At 39.3% G+C, this 19999-nt stretch overlaps 2 protein-coding genes across 2 annotated transcripts; both read left to right on the forward strand.

Moving 5' to 3' along the window:
• Positions 1 to 1457: 1457 nt before the first annotated feature.
• Positions 1458 to 3361, forward strand: LOC139897256 (hypothetical protein At1g04090-like). Its single transcript, XM_071879950.1, has 2 exons — positions 1458 to 1570; positions 1702 to 3361. The coding sequence occupies exons 1-2, from the start codon at positions 1459 to 1461 to the stop codon at positions 2430 to 2432; spliced, it is 843 nt and encodes a 280-aa protein (XP_071736051.1). The 5' UTR covers position 1458; the 3' UTR covers positions 2433 to 3361.
• On the forward strand, positions 2631 to 3263 carry LOC139900852 (hypothetical protein At1g04090-like). The gene has a single exon (XM_071883603.1). It carries the CDS (start codon positions 2631 to 2633, stop codon positions 3261 to 3263), a length of 633 nt encoding a protein of 210 aa, XP_071739704.1.
• Positions 3362 to 19999: the final 16638 nt, after the last annotated feature.

Here is a 19999-nt window from a genome sequence, read left to right on the forward strand (position 1 = left end):
AAAAAAAATATATCTGGGTGGCGTTTCATATTTACCAACTCAATATCTTTAAAATTTTTAAGCACATAACAAAGTTTGAAAACAGATGTAATGAAAGAGCTTAGCTTATACAGAGCTTAGCTTATACAACACAAAAACCATACCACTAAAATCAAAAGAATCAAGTGGGGTTTGTTGAATGTCATAAAACGGTTTTATAACTATATTCATGGATACCTTGCACGCCATTCACTTATCCTCTGTCTTTCCGTAATCTTTATTCATTTATTTATTTACAATATTCCATGTCAAAATAGTATATGATTTACAAATGAAATTCGTTTTTATATAAATTAACTAACTAATCCAAATAATTAAATGATTATATGTATTCATAACGTCGATTGAGATCAATAAAAACAATTTAAATGGTAGATAATTGAACAAAATAATATACACGGATAACTTAAACAGATTATTTTCAAAGAAAAATATGTTATTTAAACTTGCCGTGGAATTAAAGGTTAAGTTGCTTATCATGAAGAAACTCTAGAAACCAAAGGTAAAAGAGTTACTATTATTATTAATTTTATTTTTTGTAAAAAAATAATGAAAATTAGTTTATAAATACCAAAATGTTTTCAAAAAGAAAACGTCTTCAACAAAAAGTACAAGGAAATACCTGATGAGGTTCGTACATAAAAAGCGGAGAACATACATAACTATCTATAACCGAGTTCCACCTATAAAAATCAGGCAATCGAAAAACGTCGGAACAAACTAACCAAACTAGCCCTCAACTAAACAACACGCAACGGAACATAACAAAAAATATATATAAATTAGGGATCAACTTTAACCATATATTTTAGGGTTAATAATCTCGCGCCAGAAATTTTACCGGACCGATATATTTAATCTTGAACGATGGAACATTAGAGGAACCATTTCCAATCAACGTATCCAACGAGGATTGAATGGACCCATGATCCGCCAATTTTTGGAGAATCCAAATACTTTGATTGCACCTAACGAAGCTCCCTTTTCATCATTCAACGGACCCTTAAAGGTAAATGAGTTAAAACTTGGTCGATATCATAGTCTAATGGATGTATCAAACATAAGTTTTACAAGCAACATTTTCTTCAGTTTGTGCAAAAATGTAACAATTAAACACGAAAGCAATTCAGATGATGTTAGTATTATTATTTTGACTAGTGAGTGATTCGTATACTACTAAATTTAATTCGTACATCATCAAACACGATTTATAATATTATACAATACAACACTTAATACTCTAATGGTATATGGATGAAAATTAATAATATATATGATAATATGAATATGATATATAATAGCATCCCGTTATTGTTATTATCACTTTTATTATTAGAAACCACTTTTTCACTTTACTCAACAGTTTTCCTATAAATAACATTTGGGGACAAGTTGAAGTCTTCAAACATCCAAAAAAATATGGGAAACCTATTATGTTTATTAGCAAATATGATCTTCATCAAGAGAAACAAGCCAATGCCCAGTGAAACCACCATCAACCTATCTTCTCAACCAACCAACGTTCCTCAAGGTATAAAAATGACAAGATCACCTTAAATGGTAGAAATATGTTGCTAATTACATACACTACATAAGTTTTGTTGCTAAACTGTTTGTTTATGTATTTAATGTTAACTTTCTACGTTTGAAATATGATTACAGGAGGCGGTTTTGCAAAGGGGATTATCGACTTAGGAGGATTAGCAGTGTTTCAAGTGTCTTCCTTTAACAAAATTTGGGCCACCCACGAAGGTGGCCCAGATAATCTTGGTGCAACGTTCTACGAACCTATAATACCCGATGGCTACTTTACGCTTGGTCACTATAGTCAATGCAACAATAAGGTTTTATTCGGTTGGGTTTTAGCCGCTAAGCCCAATACAAATGACCCATTATTACTTGCAAAACCAACTAATTACTCCCTAATTTGGAGTAGTGAGTCCCAAAAGATTAAACGAGACAACGACGGATATATTTGGCTCCCGATCGCTCCTGATGGCTACAAAGCCGTCGGTTATGTTGTCACGGTCTCATCGGAAAAACCATCTTTGGAAAAAGTAAGATGTGTTAGATCAGATTTAACTGAAACTATTGAATTTGATAGGTGGATTTGGGGCTTAAAAAATGAGATTGATCCAAATGGTTTAAATGTGTATGGGTCAAGGCCCAAAGTTAGGGGAGTCCAAGCTATGGGTGTTTCAACAGGGTCATTTTTAGTCCAAAACATTAGTGGTTCAACTAATGTGTCACTACCTTATTGTTTGAAAAATACCAAAAAAAACCTTTTGGCCATGCCCAATTTGTCTCAGATTGAGGCTTTAATTCAAACTTATTCTCCAATTATATATTTTCATCCTGATGAAAGTTATCTCCCTTCTACTGTTAATTGGTAATTTAAAAATGGTGCGTTGCTGTACCAAAAAGGTCACGAAAATGAACCTATTCGAATTGAACCGGATGGTTCTAACCTTCCTCAAGGCGGTTCAGACGATGGCTCATATTGGCTAGACCTTCCTAAAGACGACTCGTCCAAAGAAAGAATCAAGAAAGGTGACTTGGACAGTGCTAACGCGTATTTCCACATAAAGCCCATGTTTGGTGCAACGTTTACGGATATAGCCATATGGGTCTTTTACCCGTTCAACGGGCCCGCAAGGGTAAAAGTGGAATTTGTCAATATTTCACTGGATAAAATAGGAGAACATGTTGGTGATTGGGAACATTTGACATTAAGAATTAGTAACTTTGATGGTCGTTTAAAATCTATCTATTTTTCGGAACATAGTGGAGGTACATTACTTGATGCATCACAAATAGAGTATGAAAAAGATAATAAACCCGTCGCGTATGCTTCCTTAAATGGGCACGCGTTTTACCCTAAACCCGGGCTTGTTTTACAAGGAAAAGGCGGGAATGGGATAAGAAACGATACGGCTAAAGGAAAATTGAAGATGGACACTGGAGTTAGAGCTGTGATCGTGGCAGCCGAGCATTTAACCACGGTTGTAGTCGAACCACCGTGGTTAAACTATTGTAGAAAATGGGGTCCAAAGTTAAGTTATGAAGTTGAAAAAGAGATTGACAAAATTAAAAAGGTTTTGCCTTCCAAGCTTAAGAATGCATTTGAGAAAGTTGTGAATGATATTCCACGTGAAGTGTTAGGAGAAGAAGGTCCTTCTGGTCCTAAAATGAAAAATAGTTGGAATGGAGATGAAAAATACTAAATTATATTTTTAAAGACAATATTTCTAGTGTATAAATATTTCAAAGGGATGTGATCTCTTATTTTGGTTTTTTGGGAACGATTTCAGAGATTATGCTTGAGGTGAAAACTTCTAAAGAACACATAAAATTTGCTACTTTTTCAATATAACATAACATTTTTTTTAAAATTTGATCACTCCCCTAAACTTATATATTATCTTGTATGCAAAAGTTTAATGTTTAATGTTACTAACGAGGATTAAAAGTCCGCACTTCGTTGCGGGATGATTTTGATCGCTTAACGGAACGTTAAGAAAACAGTTAACGGGTCAATAAACGGTCGGTTACTGTAAATATTAAGTTAAAAAGATAAAGGGAAAAAAGTGATAAAAATGAAGTAAAAAATAAAGGAGTGGAAAAAGGGAGGAGAAAAAGAAAGTATAAAAAAAATTATTAAAATTTTTTTTTTCCAAAAAAAGGAAACAAGGTTTACCAAAATGCCCCCGAAGTGGAGGGATTTAAGGTGATGCTACCGTGAATAGTAACCCCTCACCACAATTATTATTATTGATAATGGCAATGATAATGGTAATCCTTTAAGGATGGCAAAACATGAGAAAAACATTATCGGCAACCAAAAACATTATGGGCAACCAAAAGTTTGTTGTTTAATGTCACTAATTCTTTTTTAAGGATGGCAAAACATAAGGACAACATTATGGGCAACCAATATCTATATTAGAGTGTCTCATTATTCTGGAACATGGATGTGTTGTGAAATTACATTATCCTTTTTTTTTTTTAATAACACCATATATTACGCGGGACAACGAGCCAGAAATGTTGAGCCACAACGATTACAACGGGCTGTGTAGGACCGTTATGGTCCTTTTCGTTGTGCTGTTGTGGGGTGCACCACGATGGTTACTCATCAAGCATAGACTAAATCCAAGGGGATCGGTCTACACATCTCAACGAAAGTAGGGGGTTTAAGGGTCATTCGAGTTTAACTCTCCGGTCTAGCGCACCGTGAATAACCTCATTGTAAGATGAAGATCTCAATAGGGGTGGTCAAACGTCGATCCACCATCGTCGAGTTAGCCGGTATCGATGGCCCAAGGGAAGGTATTAGGATTTATGTTCATGGAACGTTGCCTGCAACCGTCAGCGCAGCTCTGAGCTGTTTGGAATTCCAGCACCACGAGTTAAGTACTTAAAGATGAAGATAAAGACGATAATAGAAAATAGATGTGTGGTATATTAAATACTCAATGCTTTATGGTATAGTTTTAATGCTCCATTTAAAGCCGAACACCTTTGTCACTTATTTCCATGTAATAGGACAAAAAGAACATGCTTGATATCTGTCGTTCTATTTCGTCTGCAAAGCTGCCAAAAAGGAAAAGCATATTCTGACGAGCATGTCCACTGTTTGCAACAGTGGTTATGCAGACTGTTGCGCCGTCTGGTGATTGTACCTTGTCGTGATTGTGCCAACCATCTGCATTATTTTTTGTTTGTTTGTGCTGTGCCCATGAACCGTAGGTTGCAGTCCTTAATTTAGGCTTTACGAAAACGCATGTTTGTTCATGTCAGTGCTCTATGCTTCGCGCCTGGCACATGACTGCCCCGTTGGTTGGAGTACTTATGCTAGCTAAAACTGCTAACTAACTAATAATAGGCATGTGAGCAGTACGTGTGATATGACCAAAACAGACGGTTTTATTTATGCGGTCGTTAAGTCGCAAAACGTCTGGATTAGTTATCAGGAAAGGGGCAATGGTTTTATTATTTATATTTAGCTGGGTTTTCCTAGCTATATTTCACCTACTTGTCTTCCTTTAAACGAGTAAATGGTAAGTATAACTTAGGTTCATATTTTTGTATGTTTGCTTAGTAATGTGGGACAAAAGTTCCTATAAAGTCAACCCTAATGACAAGTGATGAAAGAATAGATTTAACTAAGATAGTATGAATTATAAATATAAAAGGGATATGTATGGAGAATATAGTACTGATGGAGAGCTTTTAAAAGAGTTTAACTTCCTATAATGAACACTATACCTCAACTAATCGGGTTAAGAACCTAATCGATTTGTCATTAAGAGTTTAGGCTTTGAAGATTCTAGCTAAGACGGATATCCCTACTCCCAACTTTAACCTTCAAGGGTTTAAACGACCTTGAGGATGCAATCCTAGGTACATGAATAAAGTGGTATATCCTTAAAGGAAAGTCTCAACTTTTCTTAATCCTAGCTGGTTTAACTACAGTAACATTCTTCCACTTAATACTAAGCTATGCCTTAACATTAACAGATGTGCAATCTTAGATATCCTAAGGTACTGCTAATTGGGTTAAAGGTCTCTCCTTTGCGATCACCTACTCAACTCCGAATCATCTTACAATATCTCAAGAACATTGCTTCTAATGCAAACCATGCTTTTGAGTAAGCTAGTGTTCACCGAACTCTATATTGCCTACTCTAATCACAACCAAAATGGGCAGATCTTCTTTGACGAATAAATGATTAACAATACATAGGTACTATTTCCCTATTGTGACTTTAAACACATATAACTACTTACTTTGTATCCTAAGATTGATCAGGTCCTAACACTAGGTTATAGCTGATCGAACATAAATCTGTCGCATAAGACTGATCATATGTTGAGTGCCATGTGGGAGTGTTTAAGAACATTATAGTGTTAATCTCCGATAAATGGTTACCGTGGATAACCCTTATTGAGATGAAGATCTACGAAAGGGTGATTAAGGACTTAGTTCACCATTAATGGCTTAGCCGTAATAATGGCCACTTAGGTGGTTTCGTAGGGTTACAGTTCATAATGAACACACCTGTTACCGTAGAGTGTTTTCTGGATGCAATCTAATGGAGTAATACAGAAAACGTTGATCGTTATTCGATGATCAATGAGCTAGGTTTAGGGTTTTATTTATAGCTAAACCCTAACCCTAGATGTATCCTTAAACGGTTCTAGATCCTTCTGTATCAATCCCATAAATATAGGCATTATAGTTAGGAATAAGATTTCAGTTATCTAAGGATAAGATATGCTTCATTAGCCGTCTTACTTATTCGCTAAGCAAGAGATTACCGAATGCGCGCAATAGACACAATGCGGGACATGTTATACGTGCAACCAGCACGTGATACGCACGATGCGCTAGGTGCAGAGGTACGCGTATCATTAAGTCCTCCCAGTTTAATGTGATACACGTTTCTAAAAAGCGTATAATAAATTGATTATTACCAAAAAATAACACAAAATTGTAACAACCCAAACCAACCCGCGATTATATTTACAAAATAAAAAAAAATTTGTTGAACTGCCACCTGGCGCGGCGCGCCATATAGGCCGCGCGGCGCGCCAAACCTGACTGTCCGGAAAGTCTTTAAATGCGAAAATGTTTGACTAGTTCCCGACATGTTTAGGCGTAACGCTTTTAACCCCATGTTCTATATATAAAAACTAGCACGTTCTATTAATAAAATTATGTTTACGAAGCAGGGCCCACATCGACCTAAATTAAGCTTTAAGTATCAAAATACAATTTTCGACCATAAGACTTTTAATACAAAACAAAGCCGAGCATGGCGATTGGGGATACGCTACCCAATCCTAATAAATCCAAAAGCAAGCCTTCTACGCAAACTATGCAAGTCCTCTAATCCTCGCGCTTACCCGAGCCACCATCCGCATGCAATCTATAAAAAGAGTCAACAATGAGAGGGTAAGCTAACGCTTAGTGAATGATAATATACTACATACATATATATGTATAAAATGGACACGCCACAGAATAACAAATACCGCATACCGAGGCATCCATATAAGGCACTACACTAAGCATACCGTACGATCTCTAAGCAACGAGCTAAAGATACAATAACAATATAAGTTCACCAACGACGATGTGAACAACGCCAAATAGCTACACCCGGAGGGTTAGCTACAACACAACAATACATTAATATATAACAATATAAACGAACAAGGTTAACACCTTAACCCAATACCGAGAACCAAATACCACAATGAAGATTGGCCGAACTACACGAGCCTTAGTAATCCGAAACCACACGAGATTACTATCTTCACAACATCGAGGTTGGCCGAACTACACGAGCCTTAGTAATCCGAAACCACACGAGATTACTACCTCAATAAGATGACCGAACTACACGAGTCACCATGAATCCGAACTACACGAGATTCATTTGATAAGATGACCGAAACCACACGCGTCATCGTGAATCCGAAACCACACGCGATTCACATCTCCAACTCAAACCCACGGTCACGGGATTATAAAATCCACCACATCGGGGCTACAACATCCAAATCACAATCACGTGTGATAATGTACACACGAACGTGTACTTCGCCAAAGATGGTCAACCAAACGCACAACCGTGCCAATTGGACTCATACAAAAGTCCATCAAGTCCTCCTACATGTGAAGTGAGCTCTATAGCCGAGAATCACTCCACCCGACCCGCACCCATCCTACACATACATATGTACATAGGATAATATCACTCACCTTGAAGTCTTGAAGAGTGCTTCCAAGTAATCCGCAAGTTGCCAATGGGAAATACCTAATCCATTATCACAATTACAACATTACACTTAGAGTGGATTCACAATTCAACCCAATTCAACCATTAGTGCAATTTCGACCCAAATGCACTTCCAAGCACAAACCGTGCCCAAACTAACCCATAATCACTAACACAAGTGAGAATGGTCCCAATATGTCAATTAAACTCGAACTCAAGAGTTAAACACGTGTCATACCCATTTTGACACTTAAACCCTAATTTTGACCCATAAAGGTCAAAATCTCATCCTTTACAAGTTTTGACACCTAAACACATTTAACTCGGTTCTATACTTCAACTTAATCCATTTTAAGTTTATAAACATCATTAAATCGCCAATTGGGTCATAATTACCACCGAACCCTAATTTGACCCAAAGTCACAATTAGTCAACCATAATACCCTAAATGGGTTCCAATACTTCAATAATCACTATACCTAGTGATTAAACTCCAAACCAAAGCCTAATCAAGGCCAAATCGTCATCCAACCCAAAACCCGCCAAGTGACAAGAATAACTAGTCACCATAAACCCATTTCATCACCTAAAAGGGTTACACAACAACTTAACTCAAAACCCTAACTTGAATATCAAATCAAATAAATGAAATTCGGAGTTTGAGCTTACCAATACCACCACAACGTAGCTAGGAACGAAAGGAACAACTTTAAAACCCGAGACTTTGAACGATTCGAGCTTCTTCTTCACCAAAACCTCAAATCTCTCTCTAGACCTCTCTCTCTCTCTAAGAATGGATGAAGATGATGAGTGGATGTGAATGGGATCCAAAACTGATCCAAACTAGCTCATAAGCCTCACAAATCCGGCCCCATGTGATTTTACCCTTTTACCCCTCATTAAAGCAATTAAAAATAAAGAGGGTTCTGTCAGCAGCAATCGGCGCGGCGCGCCCCAACCCTGCGCGGCGCGAAACACAGCTGAACCAGATCCCTTTGCATATTAATTCCATATAAATATTAAACGAAGCCCGATCTCATATGTCTTTTATAAACAAGTATACAAAATAAATATTCGGGTCTTACAACTCTCCCCCACTTAAACTCGATCACGTCCTCGTGATCCTCATCACTTGACCAAACGGACTCCACTCTACGGTCCTCAACATAAGTCCAATCCGACTTTCCTAAGCAATTTTTCCCAACGAATCGCCTTCCACAAGTAAATCGTCACCCGCGATTTATCAAATCCACAATCCGAGCACTAACACCATGCTCATTCCCTAACACTGGGAAAACCCAACCAATCTCATACCGAGATATTAATTCCTTAGTGTACTATTACCGAGTACAACGCTAAAAGCACCCAAGTCCCAACCTAAGGTCAACAACCCGAACCGATGAAGACCGATCCAAACGAATCCTTACGGATAACACCACTCAATAGACATCCCTTGTAGTGCGCAATACGACCAATACGCAACTACCGTAACATCATAATCCAACGGTTAAAAACCGATAGTGCCCAAACGACTATGGAAACGCAAATCCCAAGGTGTACGAAATCAACCATCGTCACACCCGTAACCAACATGTGAGCGAAACACGGCTATCGCATCACTAATCTCACAACATGGTCCTCACGACCCCACCATCGGTGTATAATACAACCGATAGATCACACAACACGAAGGCTGGCCGAAAACACACGCGCCTTAGTGAATCCGAACTACACGCGACTCACTACCTTCACCACAACAACAATCGGGAATGGCCGAACTACACGCGCCATAGTGAATCCGAACTACACGAGAGTCACTATCCCGGAGGAATGACCGAACTACACGAGTCATTTGTGAATCCGAATTACACGAGACTCACTCCTCAATACAATGACCGAAACCACACGAGTCATTTGTGAATCCGAACTACACGAGATTCACTTCCACAACATCGAGGTTGGCCGAACTACACGAGCCTTAGTAATCCGAAACCACAAGAGATTACTACCTCAATAAGATGACCGAGCTACACGAGTCACCATGAATCCGAACTACACGAGATTCATTCCGATAAGATGACCGAACTACACGCGTCATCGTGAATCCGAAAACACACGCGATTCACAACCATGATGAAGTCAGCGGACCCGAAGATCATGCTTCACCAATCTCAACACCGGATGAAGTCAGCGGACCCGAAGATCATGCTTCACCGATATAACACCACGCTCATGATGAAGTCAGCGGACCCCGAAAGTCATGCTCCACCAATCACGTACTCCCATGATGAAGTCAGCGGACCCTAAAGATCATGCTTCATCAATCAACCATACCATAATGAAGTCAGCGGACCCCGAAAGTCATGCTTCATTAATCACAATCCCATGATGAAGTCAGCGGACTCCGAAAGTCATGCTTCATCAATCAACAATCCCACGATGAAGTCAGCGGACTCCGAAAGTCATGCTTCATCAATCAACAATCCCACGATGAAGTCAGCGGACCCCGAAGGTCATGCTTCATCTATCACATACGCACTTTCGGCCTCAAACACCGAGTCGTGCAACATCACGCTCTGCTACACTACAGTGAACCCTAGCGGACCACTAACCATCCATAATCGAGCAAGAACCACCTATACCAAACATAGGTACCAAACAATAATTCTCCAAAAGAGAACCCGACACACACCTCCCTTAACCGAAGGATTTCACCTTACTCGCCACATACGTCCATTATCCCTCAACGAGATTTACCACATTACCACCTTGGTGATAATTCAAATCCAAAATCATAAGTACAATTTATCCAAAATTGTGCTCTACCACAAATCGACCCAACCAGGTCTCGACAGCATTTTCCGGATCTACCAATAGCATCATCCGAAATCTCACACTAAAACTTCCTCGTGCGGGAGTGTAACTCCCCCACTTAGAACCACGTTCCATATCCACAACTCGTACAACCGCACAATGCTACCACAGGTAGACTTTACCAATAATTGGGCTCACACGACCCATTACCACATCTTGCTCCAACCTTGAGCACACGAAGGATTTTAACCAACCCTTAAACACTTTGTACAAAAAGTGTACCGCAACACAATCGGAGTCGAACACCACGCTAGTAGGTATAAAAGAGGCACCTAATGTCGCGTCATAAAGACTCCATTACCAACACACATCGAGATTTAAAACACTCGATCTCAAGGGTTCCAACCAACCGACGAACCTCATGATTCGTCACTTCAACAAAAAAAACGAACACGCGCTTAACAACCAAACACCAAAACCATTTCCGTGGCTTGGTAGAAACGTTTCCCAAATACTAAGGAATGCTTGGTTGCACTAAGTCTTACGCCCTTCGCCCGTCAATCAATCATCAACATAGGGTACTTCCATTAGGAACGTCACCCATAGCATAACATGCACAACAAAGGCACGCAACTCAAACTCAAACGGCATTTAATAAATAATCAAAAGACATATTTATCAAAATTAAACGTACCTTAACGTCTCCTGGCCGCACCCGTCCCCGCTAACTTGGGACATTCCGACTTACGATGTCCTTCTTTTTGGCAATTGAAGCACACCATACCATCACCCTTTGGTACCGAACATTCCCAAGACTTGTGACCCCTCACGCCACAATTGTAACATCTAGCCGCACTAGAATCCGACATACTCGTTCGCGTACCACCCGTGCTCACACTCGGACCCTTGGCCCTCTTACTCGGAGCACCATAAGAAACGACCCTTCGCTCACTTGAAGGTTCACCCTTTTTTGATCGTGAATACGACTCGAAACCTCTAGCCAAGTCGAATAATTCCGAAAACGATTTCGCTTGACCCCGGCTAATTTTACCCTTCAAGTCATCATTCAAGGTCCGATAGAAATCCCCCATTAACAAACGATCATTCCCCAAATACTCCGGACAAAAACGAGCCTTCGCCATAAAGGTCGTCTTAAGAGTACTCAAATCCATAGATCCTTGTCGCAAATTTCGCAACTCATTACGCAATTCCCACAAATCGGCCGAAGTCCGGAACTCCTCGAAGAATTCCTCCTTAAAGTCGTCCCACGATAAAGCCATAAACGTCTCGCCACCGACAAGATCAATCTTACCATCCAACCAATCCCTTGCCCTATCCCGCAACAAACTCGTAGCGAGTCTCGTCTTTCTCTCGGGAGGGCAATCAATAGTACGGAAACACCCTTCGACGTCCGAAATCCAAGTTGTGCTTACCAAAGGATCCGACTTTCCGTCATACATCGGGGGTTTAGTCCTCATGAAGCTCTTAAGATAACGCTCCATTTCACCATTACTTTGAAGTTCGGAATACCTCCTTTCCATTCTTTCCTCTAACGCACCCATTTGCTCCGCAACGGCAGCCGCAACCCTAGCGTTAAACTCCACGTCATTCGCCTCGGTCTCGTTTCGCGTCGTCATTCTAAAGAATGCAAAACGATTAGTCCACGAACGTGTAAAACCGTACACACGACACAGCCCCATCTTGCTAAACACTCATCGTACATCACTTGTTAGACACGATTTGCACCCGTAATAAGGTTTGCAAGTTCTTATTACGCACACATGCCGCATCGACTCGTTAGTACAACGACCGTCTCGCTCGATGATATACACAAATACAACCAAAATTGTACGCGGTACAAACACACGCGAGAATTATTATCACAACACAACAACATATTAATAATATCCGCATTACTAATATAAACGTTATTCAACCTATAGCCAAGGCACTAACCAAACCCATTCCGACCCGTAATCCTACAAGTCCCGCAACAATTTAAGCACACACAAGTCTAAGTCTAGGCACCTATCTCAAGTCACCTAAATCCCTTAGACCATGCTCTGATACCACTTGTAACAACCCAAACCAACCCACGATTAAATTTACAAAATAAAAAAAAAAATTGTTGAACTGCCACCTGGCGCGGCGCGCCATATAGGCCGCGCGGCGCGCCAAACCTGACTGTCCGGAAAGTCTTTAAATGCGAAAATGTTTGACTAGTTCCCGACATGTTTAGGCGTAACGCTTTTAACCCCATGTTCTATATATAAAAACTAGCACGTTCTATTAATAAAATTATGTTTACGAAGCGGGGCCCACATCGACCCAAATTAAGCTTTAAGTATCAAAATACAATTTTCGACCATAAGACTTTTAATACAAAACAAAGCCGAGCATGGCGATTGGGGATACGCTACCCAATCCTAATAAATCCAAAAGCAAGCCTTCTACGCAAACTATGCAAGTCCTCTAATCCTCGCGCTTACCCGAGCCACCATCCGCATGCAATCTATAAAAAGAGTCAACAACGAGAGGGTAAGCTAACGCTTAGTGAATGATAATATACTACATACATATATATGTATAAAATGGACACGCCACAGAATAACAAATACCGCATACCGAGGCATCCATATAAGGCACTACACTAAGCATACCGTACGATCTCTAAGCAACGAGCTAAAGATACAATAACAATATAAGTTCACCAACGACGATGTGAACAACGCCAAATAGCTACACCCGGAGGGTTAGCTACAACACAACAATACATTAATATATAACAATATAAACGAACAAGGTTAACACCTTAACCCAATACCGAGAACCAAATACCACAATGAAGATTGGCCGAACTACACGAGCCTTAGTAATCCGAAACCACACGAGATTACTATCTTCACAACATCGAGGTTGGCCGAACTACACGAGCCTTAGTAATCCGAAACCACACGAGATTACTACCTCAATAAGATGACCGAACTACACGAGTCACCATGAATCCGAACTACACGAGATTCATTTGATAAGATGACCGAAACCACACGTGTCATCGTGAATCCGAAACCACACGCGATTCACATCTCCAACTCAAACCCACGGTCACGGGATTATAAAATCCACCACATCGGGGCTACAACATCCAAATCACAATCACGTGTGATAATGTACACACGAACGTGTACTTCGCCAAAGATGGTCAACCAAACGCATAATCGTGCCAATTGGACTCATACAAAAGTCCATCAAGTCCTCCTACATGTGAAGTGAGCTCTATAGCCGAGAATCACTCCACCCGACCCGCACCCATCCTACACATACATATGTACATAGGATAATATCACTCACCTTAAAGTCTTGAAGAGTGCTTCCAAGTAATCCGCAAGTTGCCAATGGGAAATACCTAATCCATTATCACAATTACAACATTACACTTAGAGTGAATTCACAATTCAACCCAATTCAACCATTAGTGCAATTTCGACCCAAATGCACTTCCAAGCACAAACCGTGCCCAAACTAACCCATAATCACTAACACAAGTGAGAATGGTCCCAATATGTCAATTAAACTCGAACTCAAGTGTTAAACACGTGTCATACCCATTTTGACACTTAAACCCTAATTTTGACCCATAAAGGTCAAAATCTCATCCTTTACAAGTTTTGACACCTAAACACATTTAACTCGGTTCTATACTTCAACTTAATCCATTTTAAGTTTATAAACATCATTAAATCGCCAATTGGGTCATAATTACCACCGAACCCTAATTTGACCCAAAGTCACAATTAGTCAACCATAATACCCTAAATGGGTTCCAATACTTCAATAATCACTATACCTAGTGATTAAACTCCAAACCAAAGCCTAATCAAGGCCAAATCGTCATCCAACCCAAAACCCGCCAAGTGACAAGAATAACTAGTCACCATAAACCCATTTCATCACCTAAAAGGGTTACACAACAACTTAACTCAAAACCCTAACTTGAATATCAAATCAAATAAATGAAATTCAGAGTTTGAGCTTACCAATACCACCACAACGTAGCTAGGAACGAAAGGAACAACTTTAAAACCCGAGACTTTGAACGATTCGAGCTTCTTCTTCACCAAAACCTCAAATCTCTCTCTAGACCTCTCTCTCTCTCTAAGAATGGATGAAGATGATGAGTGGATGTGAATGGGATCCAAAACTGATCCAAACTAGCTCATAAGCCTCACAAATCCGGCCCCATGTGATTTTACCCTTTTACCCCTCATTAAAGCAATTAAAAATAAAGAGGGTTCTGTCAGCAGCAATCGGCGCGACGCGCCCCAACCCTGCGCGGCGCGCAACACAGCTGAACCAGATTCCTTTGCATATTAATTCCATATAAATATTAAACGAAGCCCGATCTCATATGTCTTTTATAAACAAGTATACAAAATAAATATTCGGGTCTTACAAAAATATATTGGGAATTATCGAGATAACCCAAAAATCGCGTGCCTACAAGCATTAAATGCAGCCTCCTTGCTGTCAATCAAACGTCAGCCAATGATGACTCTGTATCGGCGGGAGTCAGTTAATTATGACAGGCTGTCAAATCCTAACCGCAAGAGCTTTGCTATCGTACACGGATGATAAGCAGGCTAATGGGTTTTTCTATCGTGCACCGCTTTTTTTCACTACAACCCATTAGGATTGCGATACGTGTACGACCAGTGGTGCGCCTCACGCGTTCTTTACGTTATTTACACCCTAGCCATTTGTGCTATAAATAGGGCAATGATTTTACCAAATTTGGTAAAAAATTCAAAAAATTCACCTCTTTTTCTTTTTAGCAACTCCGATCAAGTTCCGGCTAGTTTTCCATTACATAACCCAGGTCAGTTTAATCTTCTAAATTTATCCCCTTTTTAAATTGTAAATATGTCGTCTGCATCTTCAACCACTTTTCAAGTCCATTCCATCTCTTCCACCATAGATGATGAATCCATTAAAGCTGTTATCGACTGGTATCCACCAATTGCTCAATACACCCCTACTCTTCCACTCACAAATCAACGAGCCCATAAACCTCCAACCAACATGGTGGCACTCTACGACGTAACCCAAGAAGTCGGAAACACTCGCGTCCCTCCGACTAACTTTTTCATGGCAGTTTTGTCATCGTATAACATTGGCCTAGGCCAATTACATCCATATGGTGCTGCTCGTCTATCGTTATTTGAGATGTGGTGCAGGGCAAACAACCAGGAATCATCGATTAACGTCTTTAAGAACATTTTTCGTTACCAAGTTAATGAGCACGATTGGTACAGTTTCACCGATCGGGCAGCTTTTACGGCTGGAATGAAGAAAGGCTTGAATACCTCCTGGAAAGATTCTTTTTATTAGGTTGATGACAAGTTTGTTCCACAACAATTCGTGAACATTCTTCAATGGCCCTCTGGTGCTAACCCTGCTCTTAATCCCCCCCCCAATGACACCGCCGAAACATGAACAGTTTAACCTCTGTTCCAGTAAGAAACTAAGCATTAAGGTTTACCCAAACAGAGTTTTTTGCTTGGCCGAAATCTCTTCCTACTCGCAATACAGTGGGTTCCGTCCATTCATATTGCTTAATGGAAGGGGTACAATTTTATCTTGAAATAATTATGCATTATTTACTTTTAAATACAGAGCATGCTAACCATTGTATGTCATTGCTTGTAGAGATGAATCTTTACCAAGTTATGGTTGAAGAAAGTTTGAAGGGTTATTCTGTGAAAAAGGAAGTTGCTGATGAAGACATGCCGGTTAATGTTGCAGAGGATTTAAGTGCTCCGGCTGAGGAAGACAAACAGCCGCTTAAGCACAGAAGCTCTGTGCGCTTAAATCCTCTCGTGAAGAAGAAAAAGTCAGATGCCTTATCCTCTGAAGGTACAACATTGTGTTGCATACAGTTTTCATTATATTATACCTTCATTACTTGTTTGGAGACTAACTCGTATGTTTTTGCATTGTCAGTTGTGAATCTTGATGAAGATGCGCCCCTAACAGTGACTCTTGCTCAACCTGCCATCAATACGCCCATGTCCACACCTGCGCCCTCAGCAACGTCTGCGCCCCTTGAATCAACTGTCTGGATACCCGCGACCTGTTCCAATCCGGTTCCACTTGATTTTATTGCGCCCTTGCCAACCAATCTCGTAACTCCTGCTGCTACTGGTCCCTCGATTGCTTCTGTCTCGGGTCCCAAACTGAACATTAACCCTTATGCACCCATCCGCATTGATAACTTGGAAGCAATTCTAAATGTTTCCAAGCGTGCTGCAATGGAGCAACACATGTATATGCAATGATGTGCTCCTGCTGACATAAGGCGTGAGTTAGAGAAGATGACGCCGAACCAAAAGGCATGTTTTGAAATGTAGTTATCGTTTCTAACATGGGCAAGGGATTGCGATCGTTTAAGCAGCGAGCGTTCTCATAAGGAAGAGGTGAATCTTTCTGGACAGTTACAGAGTAGGTTGATTGTCGCAGAGTCAAAGCTTAAAGTGGCCGATGAAGCATTGAAAACAGTGGAGGCCACTGCTGAAGTGTTAAAGAAGGAAAAGGCTGAGCTTCTTGACGCACAAGCTGATCTAGTGGAGGAAAACAATTCGCTCAAGGATGAACTTTCTACTGCTAATTCCAACCTTGATTTGTTAACCTTTGAAAAACAGGACATCTACGCGCACCTCGACCTGGTGGCCACTGACCGCGATTCAGCATTAAACAACTTTTTCACACTAAAAGCTGCTCTTTCACAGATTACATCGAAGGTTCTCAGTTCTTCTACCGTGGGCAAAATTTACTCAGATGCAATCAGGGCCGTAAAGGCGTTAGAGCAGGTAAACTTTTGGAAGCTCATTTCTGACAACATAGAGGTTCCGACAGATTTGCCCAAAGTTGTTGCTGATCAGCTTGAGAGTGATGCTTGAGCCAAGGCGCTCGAGTCCAGTCGTGCGATGGAGAACATTCAAATTCAACCCTTGATTCAGGAAAGTGTTAACCCTGCGACTTTAGTGCAGGATTTGTTGGAGCTCGTGATGTAAGGAGGTGAGCCATAGGGCTCGGGTACTGCTATGGCGTGCTTTGTGAGGCGCATAGTAGTTTTTTTTGAAGTGGGGAGAGTGCAGGTGAACCGTGGACATGTAATTTCTTCAGCCCTGCGCGCCCACACTTTGGGGGGTACATCCTCAGGTAGCATGCTCGGTTATAGGTGCTACCTGCAACATGGATGTGCTCCCCACCTTTCTGTACAGGACCACATATAGGTCAACCTTTGTTTTTCTTTTCACATGGGGTGATCCGCCTGATCGCTGCGTGCGAAGGTTCGAAGGATCACTTCCGTTAGTGTAGGCCAGCGTTCCAAATAATGCCACATAGTTTAGATTTTTCTTTCTCTTTTTTTTTATAGTTAGGCCTGCATGCCAATCGTTAACGCTTTGGCCTGCGTGCCATATTTTGCGTATTGGGCCTGCGTGCCCCTAGTACTCTTTTAGTTAATGTTTTCTTTTGGCACTATTATAACTTAGTGCAGCATTAATGAAATTTCTTTTGCTATCTTTATTGTCTCAAGTCTTTATTACTCTTAACAAATATTGTAATTGTGATTCTTACAAACCAATGTATACTTTTTTTATACTCAAAGTTTAATAATGCTAACCGACGCCAAACTATTGTGCACATTGTAGTGACCCGAACTTTTCCATGTTTATATATATATTAAATGAAATTGTTATTTACATGATGAAGTGTTTCCAACATGTTAAGCAATCAAACTTTTTAAGACTTGATTAATTGAAATAGGTTTCATATAGACAATTGACCACCCAAGTTGACCGGTGATTCACGAACGTTAAAACTTGTAAAAACTATACGATGACATATATATGGTTATATATATAGTTAACATGATTTTATTATAAGTATGTATCTCATTAGGTATTTTAGCAATGAGTTATATACATAAAAATGAGACTATTAATTTAAGAAACTCTAAAACGATATATATAACGATTATCGTTATAACAACGTCTTACTAAGTACATATGAATCATATTAAGATATTGATACACTTGGTTAATTATTTTAAATGATAAGTAAATATATTATTAAGTGTATTAACAATGAAATACATATGTAAAAATAAGACTACTAACTTAATGATTTCGAAACGAGACATATATGTAACGATTATCGTTGTAACGACATTTAACTGTATATATATATCATACTAAGATATATTATACATCATAATATCATGATAATATAACAATTTAACATCTCATTTGTTATAATAAACAATGGGTTAACAACATTCAACAGGATCGTTAACCTAAAGGTTTCAAAACAACATTTACATGTAACGACTAACGATGACTTAACGACTCAGTTAAAATGTATATACATGTAGTGTTTCAATATGTATTCATACACTTTTGAAAGACTTCAAGACACTTATCAAAATACTTCTACTTAACAAAAATACTTACAATTACATCCTCGTTCAGTTTCATCAACAATTCTACTCGTATGCACCCGTATTCGTACTCGTACAATACACAGCTTTTAGATGTATGTACTATTGGTATATACACTCCAATAATCAGCTCTTAGCAGCCCATGTGAGTCACCTAACACATGTGGGAACCATTATTTGACAACTAGCATGAAATATCTCATAAAATTACAAAAATATGAGTAATCATTCATGACTTATTTACATGAAAACAAAATTACATATCCTTTATATCTAATCCATACACCAACGATCAAAAACACCTACAAATACTTTTATTCTTCAATTTTCTTCATCTAATTAATCTCTCTCAAGTTCTATCTTCAAGTTCTAAGTGTTCTTCATAAATTCCAAAAGTTCTAGTTTCATAAAATCAAGAATACTTCCAAGATTGCAAGTTTACTTCCAAGTTTTCTAAATCCATTCCAAGTAATCATCCAAGATCAAGAAACCTTTGTTACTTACAGTAGGTTATCTTTCTAATACAAGGTAATAATCATATTCAAACTTTAATTCAATTTCTATAACTATAACAATCTTATTTCGAGTGGAAATCTTACTTGAAATTGTTTTCGTGTCATGATTCTGCTTCAAGAACTTTCAAGCCATCCAAGGATTCTTTGAATTTAGATCTATTTTTCTCATTTCCAGTAGGTTTATCCAAGGAACTTAAGGTAGTAATAATGTTCATAACATCATTCAATTCATACATATAAAGCTATCTTATCCGAAGGTTTAAACTTGTAATCACTAGAACATAGTTTAGTTAATTCTAAACTTGTTCGCAAATAAATGTTAATCCTTCTAACTTGACTTTTA

This window comes from Rutidosis leptorrhynchoides, chromosome 3 (assembly GCF_046630445.1).
Source record: "Rutidosis leptorrhynchoides isolate AG116_Rl617_1_P2 chromosome 3, CSIRO_AGI_Rlap_v1, whole genome shotgun sequence".
Lineage (NCBI taxonomy): Eukaryota > Viridiplantae > Streptophyta > Magnoliopsida > Asterales > Asteraceae > Rutidosis > Rutidosis leptorrhynchoides.

Coding starts and splice junctions, on each gene's coding strand:
- LOC139897256 (XM_071879950.1), top strand. CDS start 1,459: ATGGGAAACCTATTATGTTTATTAGCAAATATGATCTTCATCAAGAGA. Junction 1,571..1,701: donor ACCAACCAACGTTCCTCAAG/GTATAAAAATGA, acceptor ATATGATTACAG/GAGGCGGTTTTGCAAAGGGG.
- LOC139900852 (XM_071883603.1), top strand. CDS start 2,631: ATGTTTGGTGCAACGTTTACGGATATAGCCATATGGGTCTTTTACCCG.